The following is a 19,603-nucleotide window of genomic DNA, read 5'->3' as shown; positions in this document are numbered from 1 at the left end:
AAAAACAGGGAAAAGGCCAGACTTGGACCGGGACTGAGCGGACCCTCGGTGACAAGCAGATGGGGGGGGGGGGCATTGGAGAGGTTAACTGCGATGTTGCCAAGAATGGTTGCTACCTTACTCATAAAGAATTCAGATAGGGAGTCACAGAGCTCCTGGGTCGTTATGATGGTAGGGGCGTATTTGTAAGCAGAGGATAGGGACTTGATAACCGTAAAAAGAGCCTTAGGCTGGTTTAAGGCATTCTGATTTTTTTTTGGGCAAAATAAGCTTTCTTGGCCATTAAATTTGCTCCAAAGTAGGCAGAGAGTGCTGCCCTGAAGGTGAATCAATCGGAGGGCTCGTATTTAGAGCGCTACTTGCGCTCTAGTTTCTTAACCCCCAGGTGGGCAGATCTCAGCTGATCCGAGAACCACGGTTCGGGGGGTAGTCTGCGCGGTTGGAAGAAACGCAGGCGGGGAAACTTCATTAGCAGCAGACAGGAATGAGGTGGTAAGAAGAGACATAGAAGGTCCTGTAGCTGCAATATAGTTGTCCTTGACAGCACGAGTCGGATTCTGTAGATTGGCTGACCGCCAACAGCGGCGCCAGACCCGTTTGGGACAGGTCTTGGGGGAAACAGGAGTGCCATAGACTGTAGAATACTTGGATTGCAAATCAGCAATGAAGTCGACAAGAGGTTCTAGTAAATCTGCAGACGGGCCAGGGGGATGATATACGACCAGAATGTGACATATATAGGTCGGGGAGACAGCACATCTAAGCAGCAGGGACTCCATATTTAATGTGTGAGGACAGAGAAGCTGTGTACACAGGAGGCCAGATTTAAAAATGACAGCCACCCCTCTCCCTGTGCTGGGGAGGTCGCCTATCCAGATGAATGATCTTAAAGTCATCCGGAATTGTTTGGACCAAAACAGGAGTCGAGCACTCCTGAAGCCAGGTCTCAGTGAGGACCAACAGTGAGGGATGGCGATCAGATAGCAGATGGAACACCTCAGCGCATGAGCCGTGAGCGAGTGGGTGTTAAGTAATAGGAGAGACACAGTAGACTGATTTCGGAGTAGTTTCTGCAGGCAGAGTGAGCTTCCATCCAGGTGGAAACATTGCAGATGCAGGTGCAAAGGTAAGAAGCTCGCTCCTGGTATAGACTATCCTACCAGCTGGCCCAGCCGTTGCACAGACCGGCACAGATGGGCTTGCCTTCAGCACACCGTTGGTGCGCAAACGGTGTGCCCGCAGCACGGGCAGTCATTTTGGCACATAAATGCCGGTCGAGCGAGGGGGTGGAGCAGAAGCCCGCCCCATTGCCGAGAAAGAAAGGGGTCTGCCCGAGTATGGCGTCCTCAAATGATATAACGGGAAGCGGTTACTCTCCGAATGTAATGGTTCCATTGGTTTGATCCGATGTGGGTCCTCAAGTTCTATGCCTCTCAGACTCTGGAGAACAAGACTGCTGACCAGCTTTTCATTGGTTACTCAGGTGCCCGAGCAGGAAGGACTGTTACAAAACAGACCTTGTCTTATTGGATCATTCTCTGCATCTTGGAATGCTACCATCTAGCCGGCAAGGAGATACCGGAGTGTCTCGGAGCTCACTCCACCAGAGTTTTCTGGTTTAGGTGGTGTCCATTCTACCTCCCTCCTCCAGGTCATTGTACTGCTTTGGGAGTCTATCATAGATGAGGAATCGGTGGAAGGAAGGAGTCCATTAGAAGAACAAATTATTTGCCTCTCAGTAAGGTTCTTTCTGATGGACAATCCTCCCACAGGTTCCTCGTCACCCTCCCTACCTGCCCCTCTTGGGGTAGTTTGATGCTGAGGGATTGCAGAACTAAAGTGTACGGAGTGCGATGGAACTGAGGTCACTGGGCGTGGCTTCTATATATATATATATATATATATACACGGGGTCGCAGCACGGATCCACGTCAGTGCAGAAACATAAGAGAGGCTTGCGCCGGGAGATAGATATCATAGATGTGGAATCCATAAGGAAGAACATCACCAAGAGATACGTATTTTTTTTTTAACTTTCTTTATTAGCACACTTGGCTTCATACAATACATAAAATAACATTTGACATATCGAAGAGGTAAGTAATTTGTTGGTCTTCAGAAGCAAGACCTTGGATCTGATCAGAAGCAGCCTGGCTTGCAAAGAATAAGGTAGTACTTAGATTTGTTATTTTTTTCACAATTTTAAGAAATTACCCATAGATATCACTCACCTAATTAGGTTTGCTTTTGGGCTCCACTCCTTACGTGGAATGCAACCTTGCACCTGTTTGTGATAAACTACTAGATCAACAGTTACCCAGGGGTACAGCAGTGGGGTGCATTCTGGTTACAGATATGCAGTTGTGGAATGTCTTAGGGCTCCCACTTTGGAAAGTCTTTCATATCTTGATGGAAACCAGCAAGCAGATTCCTCTTCTTTGTTTAGAAGAAAATGTCTCTAACCGACAGGTGACCTATGTCAGTTTCATTACAATTGCTGTAAAATGAGTGGAGCATGTACATGCCTAGAACCTGTTTCCAGGGGTTTGTGTTCACGTTTGGGGCCATTATTTACTTGTATGTCGTTTTAAAAAAAATAATGGATTTAAATAGTGCTAGCAAAACCCTGATGAGGTGTAAATTATTCATGAATTCCTTGTATTTTGGCATTCAGCATTCCCCCACCCAAATTTTGACTTCTTTGCTGCATCACTTGTGTTACTGCATGCGTTGAAGTTAAAGGTCCCTCACTGATCAGGTACAGCTTGCAGTTTTCCTGTAAACGTTTCACGGCGTGGAGGGCCCCCTGAAGCTCTGTATACTTTGTGTGTGTTTCTGTAACGTTTGCAGGGCACATATCTCTCACTGCATGCCCCTCCTACTCTTTTTTTTCTTTAACTTCTGTGGTGATTGGTGTACCTTCATGCCCTATATTACTGTAAGCCTTGTAGTTGGAGGAGCTCCTACTTGCCACTGTGCACTCTATGGGGGAAGAATTTAATCCATAGTTTTTTCGTTGTATGTTGCATAGATCTTGTAATTTATTCATTTGTTTTTATCAAGTGATGAGGTATAAACAAATTGGATGTGTTTTACAGAGTTCGCTTAGTTGAAAGAGGATCTCCGCATAGTTTACCTCTCATGGAATCTGGAAAAGTAAGTACAGAATATGAATTATGCATGACTGCATAAAGGAGTCTTTGTGAAAGTTTGCATGTTGAAATTGAAAGCATGTTTAATCTTGTTTATCTTTTAGCTTTTGTGCTGACTTTTGAGCCTTACAGTGCATATTTGGTTAGTTGCAGTATATCTGTCCTTTCTTGAACCAACTCAAGATTTCAGCAGTTGTGAATCCCGTTCAATCATAATACATCTGGATTATACCTCAACTAAGTTTGTGTTTTAGGTGACTTCCTTCATTGTAATGTACATGTTGCTTAAACATTCCCTTTTACCTGGTTGGTACTACTGAAACATGTTCTTTGGGTAAGAGGGACCCAGACAGGTACCATGACTGCACCCCAATGTGCCGTTGCTGAGACACCTTCTATCTTTGCTACTCCATAGAGTGAATCCTGAGGTGCAACATCCTTACAATCCAATGAGATCCTGTGTCTTATTCCCTCCTTGGTAATCTCGCTTTCGGGCTTCCAAAAAATGTGACACCTTCATTTATCTACAAGTGCTGCAACTGCACAGCAGGAGGTCGAAACATACTCTTCTGATTGTGGCTTTCCATGGATTCCTCATCTTAGATATATTCTTCCTGCGGCAGCAGATCTCGGAAATGTTTGACAGCAGGGGGTGCTGTGTGGCTCTGGTGTCAAGGATCCTCTGCATTGTCTTTGAGTCAGGAAATGACATTGGCACAAATAGCCTGCACTGTGACCTCACTTCCTTTTTCCTGCATGCTCAGCACGCTTCTCTGGAACTATTCTTCGATGCCTCAGAAGATTTGTTTTCAGACACATTCGAAAATAAAATAATTTTTTGATCATCATGTCGACTTTGAAATCCTCTGGTTTCCAAAAATGTTGAGATTGCGACATAAAAATGTCCTTGACCGACCCTCATATGGTTTTCCTGTATATCCTCGATCCTGATCACGCCGTCACCAATTGTGGGTCATGCCAGGACATAACGGCCTACATCTTTGACGGACAGGGCATTGAAATTGGCCCTCATGTGTTCCGTATTGAAGTTGCCCAGTACAGCTCCTTCCAAATGAAGGTCTGAGGTCGAAAAGTTGCTGGAGAAATCTAAACGGAGGTCAAAAAAGCACTGAAAGCCGTCGCATCCGAGGATCAAAACCCAGCATTAATTTTCCTCATCTAAGAAGAAGAGGTGACGAGGTACTCGCCATCAGACTTCGCACCTGACCGGTATGTTTTCCCTTAAAAACTGCCTCGGTGTAAAAGTGTGAAGAGTTCCGATTTAAGATGTTGGAGATCTTTTAGAAAGTTGGAGCTCCTGCTTCCTGCTCTGGAGGTAAATAACTGAAGCCAGTCGAGCCCATCATGTCCGACAAAGCTGGCAGGGTCTCTGAGCCCGTCCTTCTTGCACGCCCAAAAGCTTGAGGCTGGTTAAAACCTCGACAATGCCTCGAATGCTCAACGCTCTCAGCAACCCTGTCGGCCGCTGTGCTCTTCAATGTTGTGTCAGTGCCAACTTTGAAAAGCCTGTTGTCCTCGGTGGAGATGAAACTGCACATAAACCTGTTGGATCTGAAGGCGATCAGACCTGCGCTGACAGCCTTTTTACCATCCATGCAGGGAAAAACCGTCCTTATCATGACAACATGGTGGCCATGCAAAACATCAAAAATAGAGGGGAATGGGTTCACTACCGCTCTGTGCAGAAGCAATGCAGCACTTGCTACAAGTCCTGGATCTCCTGTGGTGGACTCACAGATAAAACTTAATGGGAGGAAATGTATTTTGCCAAACGTGGCCAAAAGAGACCATTGTGCCTGACCATCATGCCCATCCTAATGCAGCCTACAGAAAAATGATGGCAAAAGCGATGGATGTTTTAGGTTAGGGATCCCCTGCTTAAGAGATAGCAGAGTATGTTCTCACAGATATCCTTTACAGAGGGACACAGGTGGAACCTGTGCTGCCTTTCCATGCTGCCATCAAGGATCCTCTATTAGAGCTATGAAAAGAACCCTGCTCGGGGTCAGCAGTAGACAAAGTTCTTGTAAATAAATAATAGCGTGCCTCTTCTGACCCAGGCTTCCTTTTGAAACATTCCATTCATGACAGCCTGGTGGTTCAAGCTGCGACTTTGAATGCAAAGTAAAGCCCTTAACCATCCTTGCCCCCTGACAGGGAAGGGATGACAAGAGGTAACGTAATATCTAAGAACGTGTTTGCCTGAGGCAGCATTAATGCAACATTTGTGCTCGCCAAATACACATGCACCTTATGGTCAGTGATATCAGAGGCGGCAGAACACGGCCTAGAGAGGATATGATTGATGGATTTCTTAATATTGAGGGGGATAGCACAGAAGCCATGTGCCAAGTACTCCAATCAGACACATCACACTGCGTTGGGAGAGCAGTGGCTACAAGCTCCATATTTATGGAGGTTCGCCTGGCTCAGGAAGGCGGGTTTCGCACAAAATGTGCAATCTAAACTACTGGACATGTCCTTTGATTGATCTCACTTGTTTGGGCCGACAGCAGATGACCACCTGGAGAAATTACAGGCATCTAAGGCAGCAGCAAAATCACTAGGAGCGGCTGTGCGTCAGCCCAACCGACCCATCTCCCAATGCCACGGAACACCTTTTTGGTGTTATAGAGACACAAGCCACAGAGGCAAACAACTCACTGCCAGACAGGGCCAGAGACAATTGTTGAGACAATCCAAGAGATGAGGGGATAAAACACCTCCGTCCACACCTGCTTTAGTTCCCTCCAGTGCAAAACCACTTTTGAGAGGTTTTTCCATACCACAGCGATAGGGTGGCATCTAATGCACCATTCCTTAGAATGGTGCAATATTGCTAAGGATGGACGGGCATGCCAGGTAGTCACCAGGGTTACTGCCTGCTTTTCCTACGCCATCCTCTGGATTGCCCCCTCCCATCATGCCTCCTCTTCTTCCGCACTCACTACACAGGAAATTGTCTCACTACTCGAGAAGGGTGCCATAGAATTGCTGCCGAAAGGGGAAAGGAACAAGGGGTGGTATTCCTTTTATTTTATGGTCCCAAAAAAGGACAGAGGTCTGTGACCCATCTTGGACAAGTTCAAGATATTAACACTCTCACAGATCCACCAGGCCCTGGAGCTCCAGGATTGGTTCGTGCCACTCGGCCATCAGGATACTTTCCTTTGCCAATCCATCTAAAGCACAGAAAATACCTGAGGTATGTCATCGGCAGTCCCCACTATCACTTCTGAGTTCTGCCCTTCGGGCTCACCTGCAGCCAGAGCTATTTCACCAAGCTGTTGGCAGTTGTAGCGGCCACTCTGAGAAAGGGAGGAACTCACGCTTAACCTTCTTGGACGACTGACAGATGAGAGCTCGGTCTCCGGATCAAACTCTGAATCGCCTCAATCACACATGCCCCCTCTTTTTTCACAGACTGGGTTCCATCCGCGCAATACATACTCTCTCCTCGATTATATTTTAATGTTAAGGGACCAATTCCAGGAGGTCGAATATTTGGGGATGGTATCAGCTCATGCCCCATTGAAGGCTACAATGGTCTGGGGGAAGACACTGTGCATATTTCCCACCTCGAGGTTAAGGGCGGAACCGCTGAAAGACGAGATATGCAGAGAGGAAATCCGACAAGCCATTGAGGACTACTTTATTTAATAAAGGATCAGTGGGTGTCTATGGGTTGCTCTGGGAAGCATTCAAAGTTACGGTGAAGGGGAAATGTCCAGCCACAGCCCACGGAATCCGTGCCACACTCCACTCGACCCTGAAGTGGGCGCAAGACTGGATCAGGTGACTGGAGAGTGATATGGCGAAAGGATCATTGTTTGGGGCCGAAATTCACAGGGAAAGGGTTCACCATCGACAAGCACAGGAACATCTGGGGAAGCATGACTATGCTCAATACACTATGCGGATTCACAGAGATGGGGACTAGGCAGGCTGCTTCCTGGCCTGGCTTCTCAGAAGGGACATCACTCAGATTGAATATAGTAAAGGTAACTTGATTATGACACAGAGGGACATAAACACAGTTTTTCAGAAATACTATGAACATTTATACAGTAACGAAGGTCCTGCGAATACTGTAGACATGGAGGATGTGCTAAAGAAAGCTGCCCCTTCCGTATTATGTGAAGGCCGCAATAGCTCTGGGGGAATCAATGACACAGGAGGAAATTAAACTGGCAGTACAGTCTCTTGGTAGTGGGAAAACACAGGGGTGGATGGCCTCCCAGCAGAATTTTATAAAACATACTCGATTTATTAGTTCCCAATCTAAAGCAACTTTATGACTCTGCCTTTCGAACGGGATGCCTCCCAACACCCATGAGGGAAGCTACTATCATAGTGCTGCTACAACCAGAGAAGCATCACTATTAAACATAGACACCAAAATACTGGGTAAAGTGCTGGCAAACAGACTACAAAAGGAGGAGCACAGCCTGATCCACCAGGACCAGTGCAGCTTTCTATGGGGGTAGAAACACAACCATGAATCTCATAAGACTGCAACACTTCATAGAGTGGGGGCATTATCGGTAGGAAGAATTGGCTGTGGTTTCTCTGGACACGGTCAAAGCCTTCAGCTCAGTGGAATGGGATTGGCTTTTCCACATACTAGGGAACAAAGGGCAAGGTCCCAACATGTTCAAATGTATTAGACTATTGTACTGGGAACCACTGGCAAGAGTGGAGACAGGCAAGGAGGCTTCTTGCAGATGGCAATTGGAGAGGGGCACTCGCCGGGGCTGCCCCCTATCCTCTATTCTATTTGCTCTAGCTCTGGAACCCCTTGAAAGCATTTTTAGGACACAGTTTCGCGATGCAGGGGATAGTGATAAGACAACCTACTGCACTTGATCTCCCTGTATGCAGACAATGTCCTTCTCTGCGTACACAGTCCCAAACTGCACATTCTTTATATGTTGGAAGTGTTGGAAAATTTGGGGGGATTCACAGGGTTTCAGATTAACATGGAGAAATTGCTTATAGAGACGGCGATAACGGATCTCCCGGATGTGGGAATTAGGTGTGAAACGGACTCTTTCCAATACTTAATCATCTAGATCCACCCCTCTGTGGCCGACACATTCCAGTACAACGTGGGCAGGGCACTTAACAGCATAGATGACAGGATAACTTTCTGGAAGAAATCGCCTCCATCTCTAGTGGGCAAGATAGCAATCTGCAAAATAGTAATACTTCCCAGACTGCTGTATCTGTTCACAGATATCCCACATATGATCAGGGCCCCTTCTTCAGGATACTAGACAGTAAGATAGACTTTTTGTGGGCCAGGGGATGACTCAGAACAGCACTTAGCATGCTGTGCAGACCGTATCAAGAGTGGGGACTAGCCCTCCATGACTTTTATATTTCTTAGCATCACAATTGCAACATGTCACCAGATGGGAGCTCAGGGATGCGGGTGCGGACCGAATATTAATGGGTAACCTTAGCAGGCATCATATGTGATGGAGCTACTTTGGAGAAACCGCTGGATCAGAGGCATCCTTTTTAAGCAGGGCGGTCAGATAGCCGCGGAACAGGACGTGCACTAAGCTGCGTCTAGGTGAGGGCTGCAGCCCTGATACACCTCTGAGAGCGGATGCTAGGGTGGCAGTGATCATAAAACATATAGGTGATGCCAAATGCACATCAGTGGGGTGACACATGGTCCGAGATTTATTTGAGGGGGAAACTTACTACGGTTTATGGAATGGGTAGAGAAATTCCAAATGCCCATGGGACAATTCCTAATTATGCAAGGCTAACAAAGGCCTTTGCGTCCAAATGGAGTACTATACCTGAAGAACCTCCAACCACACTCATCCTTCACGCTATACACACTATAGGCAATGAGAGACATGCCATATCAAGGTTATACTCAGCGCTACAGAACAGCAGAGCCCAGACCCAACTAATGGTAAAAGGAAAATGGGAACAGGATATGGAAACAACTTTCGAAGGGAAGGAGTGGGAATAAATATGTCTACAGATTAGCAAAGTATCCAGAAATGCCTAGTTCAAATTTATCAATTTTGCACCGTGTCTATATAACTCTCCTGAAATTGCACATTTTACATCCCGATAACTCGCACCAATGCTCCAGATGCAGACAAGATTCAGCAGGTTTCTGGCAAATGGTATGGGAGTGCCCAATCATACAAGTCTTCTGGCACAACATGACTACTATGATAGATACTCTATTGGGAGGCCACCTGGACTGTTCTCCCAAAGTTTGTTTGCTCGGATCCTTGCAGGAGGGGAAAAAGAGGGGACACAGCAGGAGGATGGCAGCATTTTTATTACTGTTAGTGAGGTGGAGAATGTCAATTTCTTGGAAATGTCCAAAAGGCCCCTGCTGGCACAATGGCTGTTCAATGTAAAAAGGTGGGTATCAGCGGCGAAACAGATTACACAAGAACTGGAGAGAAGTGAAGGGGGTGCTTGGAACACTCTCCTTAATGATCTGCAAACATCTCTGGATGATCTGTCACCCTGACTGTACATAAAGACAGCCATCACTGGCCAGCGCGGATGAGACTACAAAAGACGGATATTGCAGGATGAAATGGTATTATACATAACTTAGCCATTTACGTAGAGCTCTTGCTGAGAGGGACAAATATTGTATGGGTTCTGTTTGGACCAAGCTGTAACGAGAGTAGGGGAGATAAATGTTAATATGGGGCTCACTGTTATTTGACCTGTTTTATAGTTTTTGAAAACGCTATTAAACAGATTAAAAAAAACAGAATAACTTTCAAATTCCTCCAACTGACACCCTCCCAAACGCTCCAGTTCATCGGAGCCGTTCTGCAGACCCCCTAGAGGAAAAGCTTTTCCTCCTGAGGACAGCCAGAGCTCTGCACATCAAAACAATGGTTGCAAGATTTCAAAATGCCCAATACCTGCCACCCCTGGACTTCTTACAGTTGCTGGGTCTCATGGCATCTTGCATATTCAAAGTGAATTAAGTCATTCCAGTGGGCCCTCAAATCTCAATCGCGCAGGATCTCCTGTGGTGGACTCGCAGATAGATCTTAATGGGAGGACAACCATTTTGGAAAACGTGGCCAAAAGCGACAATAGTTACAGACGCCTCGCTGAAAGGCTGATGGCGATCACCTGACCCAGCTGATGGTGAGCAGAATGTGGTTCCTGGTGGAGACGAAACTGCACATAACCTGTTAGATCTGAAGGCGATCAGACTGGCGCTGATAGCCTTTTTTCCTCCATAAAGGGCAAAACTGTCCTTATCATGGAGACAACATGGTTGCCATGCACTACATCAACTGGAGAGGTGATGTGGGGTCACTACCCCTGTGCAAAGAGGCAATGCAGCTCTGGTTCTGGGCATTATAAAACAAAATCTCCTCGTCATCAGTTCACCTGGCCATGATGGAGAACACACCAGTGGACGTCCTGAGCACGCAGGGTTTCGGTCTCCTACGAATAGGAGCTGTTTCAGGATGTCCTTCTGGAAATCTTCTCCCTCTGGGGAACCCCTCAAATAGACCTGTTTACAACTGGTTCCAATAAGTCGTTCGAACTCTTCTGCGCCAGGGAGTTTTCTCTGAGAAGATCAGTGGGGGACTCATTTGTTGTGGACTGTACTCTCCACTCCTGTATGCATTCCCACCGATTCCCATCATTCCTCAAATGATCCGGAGTTTGACGAGATGCAGAGCAACCACGATCTGGATTACCCCCGATTGGGCCAAGAGGACAAGGTACCCAGACCTCTGCGGCACGACCATCTGTCCACCAGTGTGTCTTACCCAGAGAAGAGACCTACTATCCCAAGAGAGGGGCCTGGTTCTGCACCCGAGCGTGGATACACTCAATCTTGCATGCCTGGCTTTTGATAGGCTGAGAAATAGAGACTGGGACCTTCCAGAAGACAGAATGGAGGTTTGCTTTTGGCAGAAGCCGGCAACAAAGACTCTGTATCGCTGCCGCTGGAAGACATTTTGCAACTGGTGCAGAGTCTGTGACATTGACCATTTTATGTGTGACACCTCAAAGGTCTTAATGTCCCTCTTGCACCTTGCCAGACAAGCTCTGCAGATGACGACAGTCAAGTGCTATCTGGTGCTGCTTCTATCTTCAAGAGCATGCCTGAAACGGGATCTTTCACAATCTGAATTTTTACACATTTCCTAAAGGGACTAACAAACGCCTTTCCCCCAACCTCCTTTGTAGTACCGGCATGGGATTGGAACTTGGTGCTAACATTTCTATTGGGGTCGCCCTTTAAGCTGATGCACTCTTGACCCCTTAAACTACTCACCTGGAAGACTGCCTTTGTTTCCGATTTCATCAGCACTTTCAGCAAGCTTCAGGCATTGGGCCTCATTACGACCCAGGCGGTAAGGGGTTTACGGCAGCGTAAACAGCGCCGACCCTTACCGCCTGAGTACGAGGTCCCTTAGCGCCATGGAGCTTTTAACACCTGCTTTTAGCAGGTGTTAAAATCCATGGCGCTAAGGGACCATGGAGTTAATTACGCCACCGTAATTTACGGTGGCGTAATTAACGCCTTCCCCACTCCCATTATGCCCTATGGGGCAAAAATGGGAATGGGGAAGGGTAAATGGGGATTGGGGACTTACCGCCCCGCCAAGGTCGGAATGGGGCGGTAAGTCCGCCAACCACCATGGCGTAAACGTAGTTTACGCCATGGTGGTAAAGTCACGGCCCAGGCGGTAACTTACCGCCTGGGTCGTAATGAGGCCAATTGTCTTTTAAGCCACCTTTTGTGATTTTTACAAAGGATAAAGTGAAGCTCAGGGCGCACGCTTCATTTCTACCTATGGTGGTGTCTGAGTTTCACCTGACACAGAGAATTTGCTTACCAGCTTTTTACCCTTTAAGGAGGAGGAAAGACTACATGGACAAGACCCGCGAAGGGCATTGAGTTTTTACATTGCTAGAACGTGCCCCTTGAGACTAGAAGTTCAGCTCTTTGTGAGCTACACCGGCCCAAAGATGGTTAAGGGAGTAACAAAACTGACAATTTCCAGATGGATCATGCTAGAATACTATTCTAAGTCGGGAAAAGATATCCCTGAGCACATTCAACCAGGGGCATGACTGCTACATCAGCACTACAGTGCCTATTAAGGATATTTCTTAGGCTGCAAAGTGGCTTCTATACACACATTAGCGAAACACTACTGCCTGGTTACCTTCTCAGGTCAGAGCACCCGCTTCCTGCAGCACATACTTGACAGTTTGCTCCTCACGCCTCCTGCCTCAAAACACTGCCATGGGAGTCTATCTAAGATTGAGGAATCAATGGGCGGATAACATCCATTAGAAGAGCAAGTTACTTCTGGTAATGTTTTTTCTGGTTCCATGTCATATTAACACATCAACCAATAACGAAAACTTTTATAATGAATTTAAAATAACAAAACATTAATTTAATTTTGTTCACTTTGGGGGTCTGCTCCCCTTGAACACACTGTTGCTCCAGCTTCATTACCACACCCTCCCCACTCATTTCAATCCCTTACCCCACCCCATATATACATTAAACCAAAAATTCAAATGTTTTTGTTATTAATTTTTCGTTATAAGTGTTATTTGTTGTTTCTGTTAATTCGTTAATATCACTGTATACTGTTTTTTAATGGATATTTCTCCCACTGATTCCTCATCGCCCTCCCAGTCTTTCTCCTCAATCACAGAGGTCCCTTCCTCCAATTCCCATCTCCTTCAATGTTCGCTGCCGCAGTTTCATGACCTAAAAGTAAGCGCTGCTGGCTCACTTTGCATTGGGCGCGCACTTTACTGTTCTTCCCCTTGCCTGCTGATTCTCTCCCTTGGATCCAATACAGTTGCCTTGGTGTTTTACATTGTTGGACACACTCCTTATGCTGAGCCATCCACTTCCTTTGATCTCCACCTGCACTTCCCACCCTGTTCATGTTCCTGCCTCTCTCTTATGAGTTCCTTGACCCCCTTCCCATGACGTTTTTCATCTCCTCCGTGCCAGACCCTTTTATCACCTGATCTCGTTGTTCTCTCTTCACTCTTCAACCACCCTTGTTGTTTCTCCGCTCATTAGTCCCCGCATCGACTCATGTGCTCAGCCTTGCTGCTTCCTTCCTGCTGCACCCCACTTCTGTTCTCTGGCATTACATGCAAACACCTACTGACAATGAATTTGACTCTGCTGCCATTGGCTCGCCTAATCCACTGTGCTCCTTCAGATGTATTCTGTTGTTGCCTGTCACTTCTACCCTCCTACGGTGGCCCTTTCAGAAGTTCCTCAATACAGAGTACTCAAAATTCCAACCAATTACAGGCCTATTACTACTGTGCCCTCCCTCCTTAAAGTTATTGACAGAGTTGCATACTTGCAAATTCAGAAATACCTGGAAACGAACCACCTTCTTGGCTCACGTCATTCCGGCTTCAGGCCCCAACACGGCACCGAAACGACACTCATAGGGCCTCATTACGAGTTTGGAGGTAGCCATGCTCTAATTACCGGCATGGCTACCTCCAAACTCTGGTCTGGGTCCCGAAAAAAGGGAATTACCGGGCCATTCCGACTTTTGCGGGCCAGGTAATTCCCATTTTCGGGACCTGGACCCGGTACGTCCCCATTCCCATTTGAGCCCTCAGAGGGCTCAAATGGGAATGGAGAGGATGCTAACAACGGACCCGTTAATGACTGGTCCGTTCTTGGCATCCTGGGCTGCTAGCGGGTGCTGGTATGCACGTCTGGCCAGACCAGATGTGCATACCGCCACCCGTAAGCAAACTCGTAATGTGGCGGCCCGGTATGAACGGTGGCAGTACCTTACCGGCACCGTTCATACCACAGATGCCAGGGTCGTAATGAGGTCCATAGACTTAAAAACGCTAATTGATGACCTTAGGGATGAAAACCGGTATGCTGCTCCTCTTGGACTTGTCGATGGCCTTTGACCTGGTGGACCACGGAGTACTGTGTAAACACCTGGCAACCGCGTCCCACTTTTCCACAGGCGCAATAGCATGGGTCCAGTCCTTCCTTGATAAAAGAACAATGCAAGTGTTCTTCCCTTCGGCTTACGCTGACCCTATCCAAACTACATGTGGCGTTCCACAGGGCTCATGTGTATCACCAACCATGTATAACATATTTACCAAGCCCTTATTTGACAAATTGGCCAGACTGGGTGTCATCTACATGAATTACGCAGATGACACTCGGATCCTCATTCCCCTTTCGGACAACTTTGACAAAGACACGGCCTTGGTAAATAAAATATACCTCCTCATTCAGGCATGGATGGCATCCCATGGCCTCTGCCTGAATGACGATAAAACAGAAATACTGATTCTTGGATCGACCTCTAGCTTAAAAAAACTGAATTCCAACTACGCTGCCTTCAACATAGATGGAAATATCATTAAGGTAGCCAAGGAAGTTAAAACCTTAGGGTTTTACCCTGATTCCACCCTTACTTTAAAGAAACAGTTGAATTCCATGGCGTCGTCAACAGCCTACACTTTCAAACTTATCAGAGCCTGTAGACCATTCTTATCTAAAACAAGATGTATCACCCTTGCGAACACCCTAATAATGTCAAACCTGGATTACTGCAACGCCCTCTACCTAGAGGCCAATAAGTATATCATGGATAAAATACAAATCTTACAAAATAATGCCCTCAGAACGACCCTGAACATCCTGAACAGAGAACATGTCTCCAAAATCAAAGGGAGCACCATTGGCTAAAGACAAATGATAGAATCTTACTCAAAAATGATCTCCCTGACCTATGAATGCATGAACAACCCAGCACCACCATACCTAACCAAGAGAATGGTTAGGAGAACATCTACCCGCCCTACCAGAACTGCCAACGCCTTTTGCCTTGAGATACCCATATTTAAGCTGAAGAAATCCAGAGGCAATAGTTTCCCGGTGAAAACTGCCCAATCCTGGAACACTCTACCCCTAGCACTTAGAGTTAACCAATCCTACCTGAGCTGCAGGTGCAACACATTGAACTGGCTGCGCACTAATGACATATGATCCACTCCGGACCCATCATCCTTGTACATGCCTGTACAGACTTACTTATTTTAATGCATCATCCTTCTTTTTTTTTCCTTTACCATCTGCCATGTTATTGTAAATATTTCATTGTGTAACTACATCCCATGTAACACATTTTAAGCATTCCTATACTATGTTGCGCCCAGTTACCTACAGGTTCCGTGCGCCCTACAAATAAACAAACCTCAATGCCTTACTGCTGCTTTGAACTTTTATACTGTATGCTGTTAATTCCTGCACTGGAAACTGCAAATTTCTGCATTGTACTTGTGGCTTTCCATCTCATCCTGCCCTAATACTTCTGCCCTCCTACTCACTGCTCTATATCCTGTTTTTGCCCTCGCACCTTACGGTGTGCTTTTTTTTCAATATCCCTCTTTCTCAAACCTTTGTTGTGGCTGCCTGCCTTCCTGTTAAATGCATGGTTGTAGGCCCTTCTCCTTGTGGTTGAGCTCTCTACTGCCTACCTATTGTTTTTATTGTAGTCTCTTGCATTGGTTGTTAGCATTCTATACCTGCAGCCCTTACATTTTCTCTTCTGCCTATTTTACTTTTGCATTACATTGATTGTATCATGTCTGTATCACCTTCCTCCTCTCATGCACTTCCCCTCTTCCCCTTTTCCCCGATCATTTTTTAGCACGTGCATGTTGTAAATCGTCTCATTACCTAGTCAGTGTGTTTTGTCTGCCTCCTCCCTACTTCCCCCTCCGTGCACTTCCCCCATCTCCCTTTCAGCCCTGCTCTCAGGATATAGCACTTGCATGTTCTGAATGTTTCATGATCTTTTAAGAACGTTTTGTTTTTCTTTTATACTTACTCCTACGTCACGTCCCCTTTCCTCCATACTGTATGGAGTCCCTCGCCAGGGATGGGAGACAGAACCTTTTTAACCAGAAAAATCATCTTCCCCTTTAAATTTAAATGCACGTGGGGCGTGGCCCTAGGAGCATGCGCTCCCCTGACTCCGCCCACCGGTGCCTCTCCCCAGTCCTCTTTTCTGCGTCGATGGGAACGGACCACTTTCACTAGCACTCCTGGGTTAGGCCTCCGGCCTTGTAATTCCACACACTCTTCCCCAGAGAAGTATTCTTGTCTTCTTTTTTCTATTCTATTTGTTAGGTGCTGCTCTGTCCTGTGACGCCACGCTCCACCCCAGCGCATATCGACAACGGCGGGCTTCAGCAGGTGTTCAACCTGCGAGGGTCCCTTCCCGACGACCGTCCCCCAGGAGGTTGCAACCACCACCGCTCAGCATACTGGTGAAAGCCGGTCCAAGCTCAACAAGTACCACAACGCAGGCACGTGGCACAGAGCAAAACAAAATGGCAGTGGAGCCAGTCAAAAGCTCACCCAGTGTTATGGAGAATTCTCAGTCTATGGCTAATTTCCCTCACCTAGTGAGTCCCCCAGCAGCTTTGCTGGATTTCTGGAGTTTATTTTTTCCACTTGGTAAGAGTGTGAGCCTTTTTCCCACTCTTACATGGGTTTTGCCATGTGTATTTCTACTGTGTATGTGATCTTGGGCGATGGAGCACACCACGCCATGAGTGCCACATTTTGTGTATTACACAGCACCTTCAGTGTAGTGACAAAGGGTTGTCTTTTAGACTTCCCATTGACTCCATGTTTCTGGGGCTGACTACTGTCCCCCAGAAACATGTAAAGTTGCCATTAACTTTATATAGTCACTTTAGAACTACAGACCCAGTACACCCCATCTTGCATGGAGTATTGGAAAGGGTTAATTACTCCACTTTTTTGTCTGTACCTCTCTGAGCTTTGTTTTGCTCTTAACATTTAGACTTGGCTGGTGGCAGTGGTATCTACCCTAACTTTTCTACTGCGATTATATTATATAAACGTGGTACTGTTCCAGGCTATTGTGGTAGGCTCGAACATAAACCTGCTTGCCCAAATACTTTTTATTTTGGCTCCAATCGGGTTTAGTCGCGATTATTTCTTTTTTTTAAAGTCCTTCTTGTGTTTTACTTTGCGTGGCAAACCAGGTTTGCCTTCTTTGTTGACCGTCTTTTGGCAGGCTTCTGCCAAGAAGCCCTCCTCTTGGCGCCTGGGTGTCTAGGTGAGCTGAATGTGAGGGAGGGGTGTAGTCACCCCCTGCACAGGGTATCCTTGGAAACCCGAGTCGCACTTTGGCATGATTGGCTGAGGTGGTTGTCCTGGCTGGACAACCCCCCTGCTGTTATTGACAGCCAGGCTGTGTGAATGGGGGATTTTCGCATAAAAGGCAGGACTCTTGGGCTGGAAGTCAGAGTTGGCACTGGAACTGCAAGGAACCGAAGAGAAGCGGAGAAGAAGAGGGCTGCTGCAACCCCAAGTCCCGGTGAAGCCCTGCTGCAGTCCTGAGCCATCTACCCTGCACCCACAAGAGAATATCCAGTCTGGAATCTTCTTCCCTTGAGCCTGGTGGGATCAACCAGCTCATCTTAACAGGCAGAGGATCCTCTTCTTGGTTGAAATCGCTGCACCCTGCTTTAGTGGTCCGGATAGCCACCTGAAGAGCCTCTCCTGTTTTAAAGGAGCGCACCTTTTATTCACTGTTGCTGCTGCTGGCCTCATCCCTGCGTAGTGCAGCTCACTCCAGACGTCGTCCTTCTTGTCCCCACGACTGAAGCTCCAGGAACTGTGAGTCTGCAGGAAACTACCAGGAACAACTGCCGTGGCACCAGCCTCTTCAACGAATAAGGTACTGTGTCCAGCTTCGAGGAACTAGGGTGAACCCTTTTCTCCTCACCCAAGGCTTGCCCTTGTCTTCCTTCCCTCTTATAACTTTTGCTTCCTCTGCTGACAATATCCAAGTACTCCTGGCAACGCTGAATCTTGAACTGTCTGACTGTGTGATCCTCGACAGCAGGAACCCGGTTCCACTTGATATTGGCACAGGCCTATTGACTTTTATTTTCCTGTCAGCAAGTGTTCTCTGATTCTGTCTGCCTTGACAAAAGTATTGCCTATGATTTTTTGCCTCCAACTCTCTTTTGTTAACTCAGGTGCTAAGTGTGTTTTTACCCCGGTAACATTTCTTTCTGCAGATATACGTTTCTTTACTAAGGCCGAACTATCATTACTGTCAAAAAGGGATTGCATATGTATTCCCGGTAACGTCTTATGTTTCACAACACTGGTCTGTCTAATCATAAGGTACTTACCTTGATTTGTCCTGCACAAAGAGAATTGGTTGTGTGTAGTGTATTTTTCGTGTGGTTTTAAGTTTAATAGATGTGAAGTGTGTTACCAACAGATGGTTTAGAAATAAATGTACTTTTACTTTTCAACCAAAAACCTTGAGTCAGTGTTTGCTTGAGTCATAGTAATTGTGGTCCTGTGTGTGTAATCTGCTCATTTGCTCTTGAGATAAGTCTGGCTGCTCCGCTACTGCTACCACTTTAACAGTGTAGTACAGGCTTGTACCAAAGGTGAACTTGTATTGCCACTTGTAGTCTTAATTGTGTGTAGTGGTCCCTAAGGGCACTGCACAGGATTCTGCCTAACACCCAGCACCCTTTCCCTTTGGAGATCAGGCAGGGGGACGTGCTTCCAGGTGGGATTGGACACCTGTCACCTGGTCCACATCCAATTCGCAGGCCAGATACACATCACCCAATTTAGCGAGACAGGGCATGCCCAGGACACAGCCGCCCCAAGGCCCTACCCCTATGCCTATCCCATCCGGCCTGTGAGGACAGGTTCTTCGAGAAGTTCCTCGCCCTCATGAGATCACTACAGATGGTTAGCATCCTCAGGGTTGTAATCAGGGACATCCTCCCTCCTGTACAGCTGCAAGCACCCGCAATGGTATCGCCCTTGGGTCCAGTTTAGCCCCTGGCTCCCATGCCTGTACCAATTGCGGCAGCCCCTCTGCCCCTTCAGCAGCCTCCGGCACTGATAATCGGAAGGCCACAGCTGCCTACCTCCAGCACTCCTCGTGCTCCCCCGAACCCGCAGGATGCAACAGTGGACACAGACGAGGATGGCGACCCTGACACCACATCGTCATCCAAAGCTTTTCATGTGTGACTGGGGTGCCTGGCTGTGTTCCTAGGGATCCCGCAGCAACTGGTGGAACAACTGGAGGAGAGGTACTGGCTGAAGTTCTTACACTATGCCCTCCTACTAGAACTCAAAAGGATGTCGAAGAATTAGCCAAAAAAGGTTGGCTCAAGCCACACTCTACCAAGCCTACCAGTACAGGCAAATGGAAGGGGACACCCTCCTATTGTCGGCGCACTCCCAATTGCACTCCTCGGTGATAGCGGCATCATCACTATACTCCAAGCCACAATCCTCCTCTGTGGCTTCGACGACTGCACTACTGGGCGAGGACAAGCTCTTGGAG

General features: G+C 47.0%; 1 protein-coding gene across 5 annotated transcripts in view; it reads left to right on the top strand.

The window, feature by feature from the left end:
- DIP2C (disco interacting protein 2 homolog C) overlaps positions 1–19,603 on the top strand; it is a 2,321,522-nt gene that overhangs the window by 2,124,861 nt on the left and 177,058 nt on the right. For all 5 annotated transcript variants that reach the window (XM_069647998.1, XM_069647999.1, XM_069647996.1 and 2 more), the window contains one exon: positions 3,099–3,156. In XM_069647998.1, coding sequence (XP_069504099.1) covers positions 3,099–3,156 — 58 coding nt within the window. The remainder of the gene's footprint in view (positions 1–3,098; positions 3,157–19,603) is intronic.

This window comes from Ambystoma mexicanum, chromosome 2q, assembly GCF_040938575.1.
Source record: "Ambystoma mexicanum isolate Mex_15411 chromosome 2q, UKY_AmexF1_1, whole genome shotgun sequence".
NCBI lineage: Eukaryota > Metazoa > Chordata > Amphibia > Caudata > Ambystomatidae > Ambystoma > Ambystoma mexicanum.
Note: the sequence above shows the minus strand (reverse complement) of the source record. Positions and strands in the feature narration are given on the sequence as shown.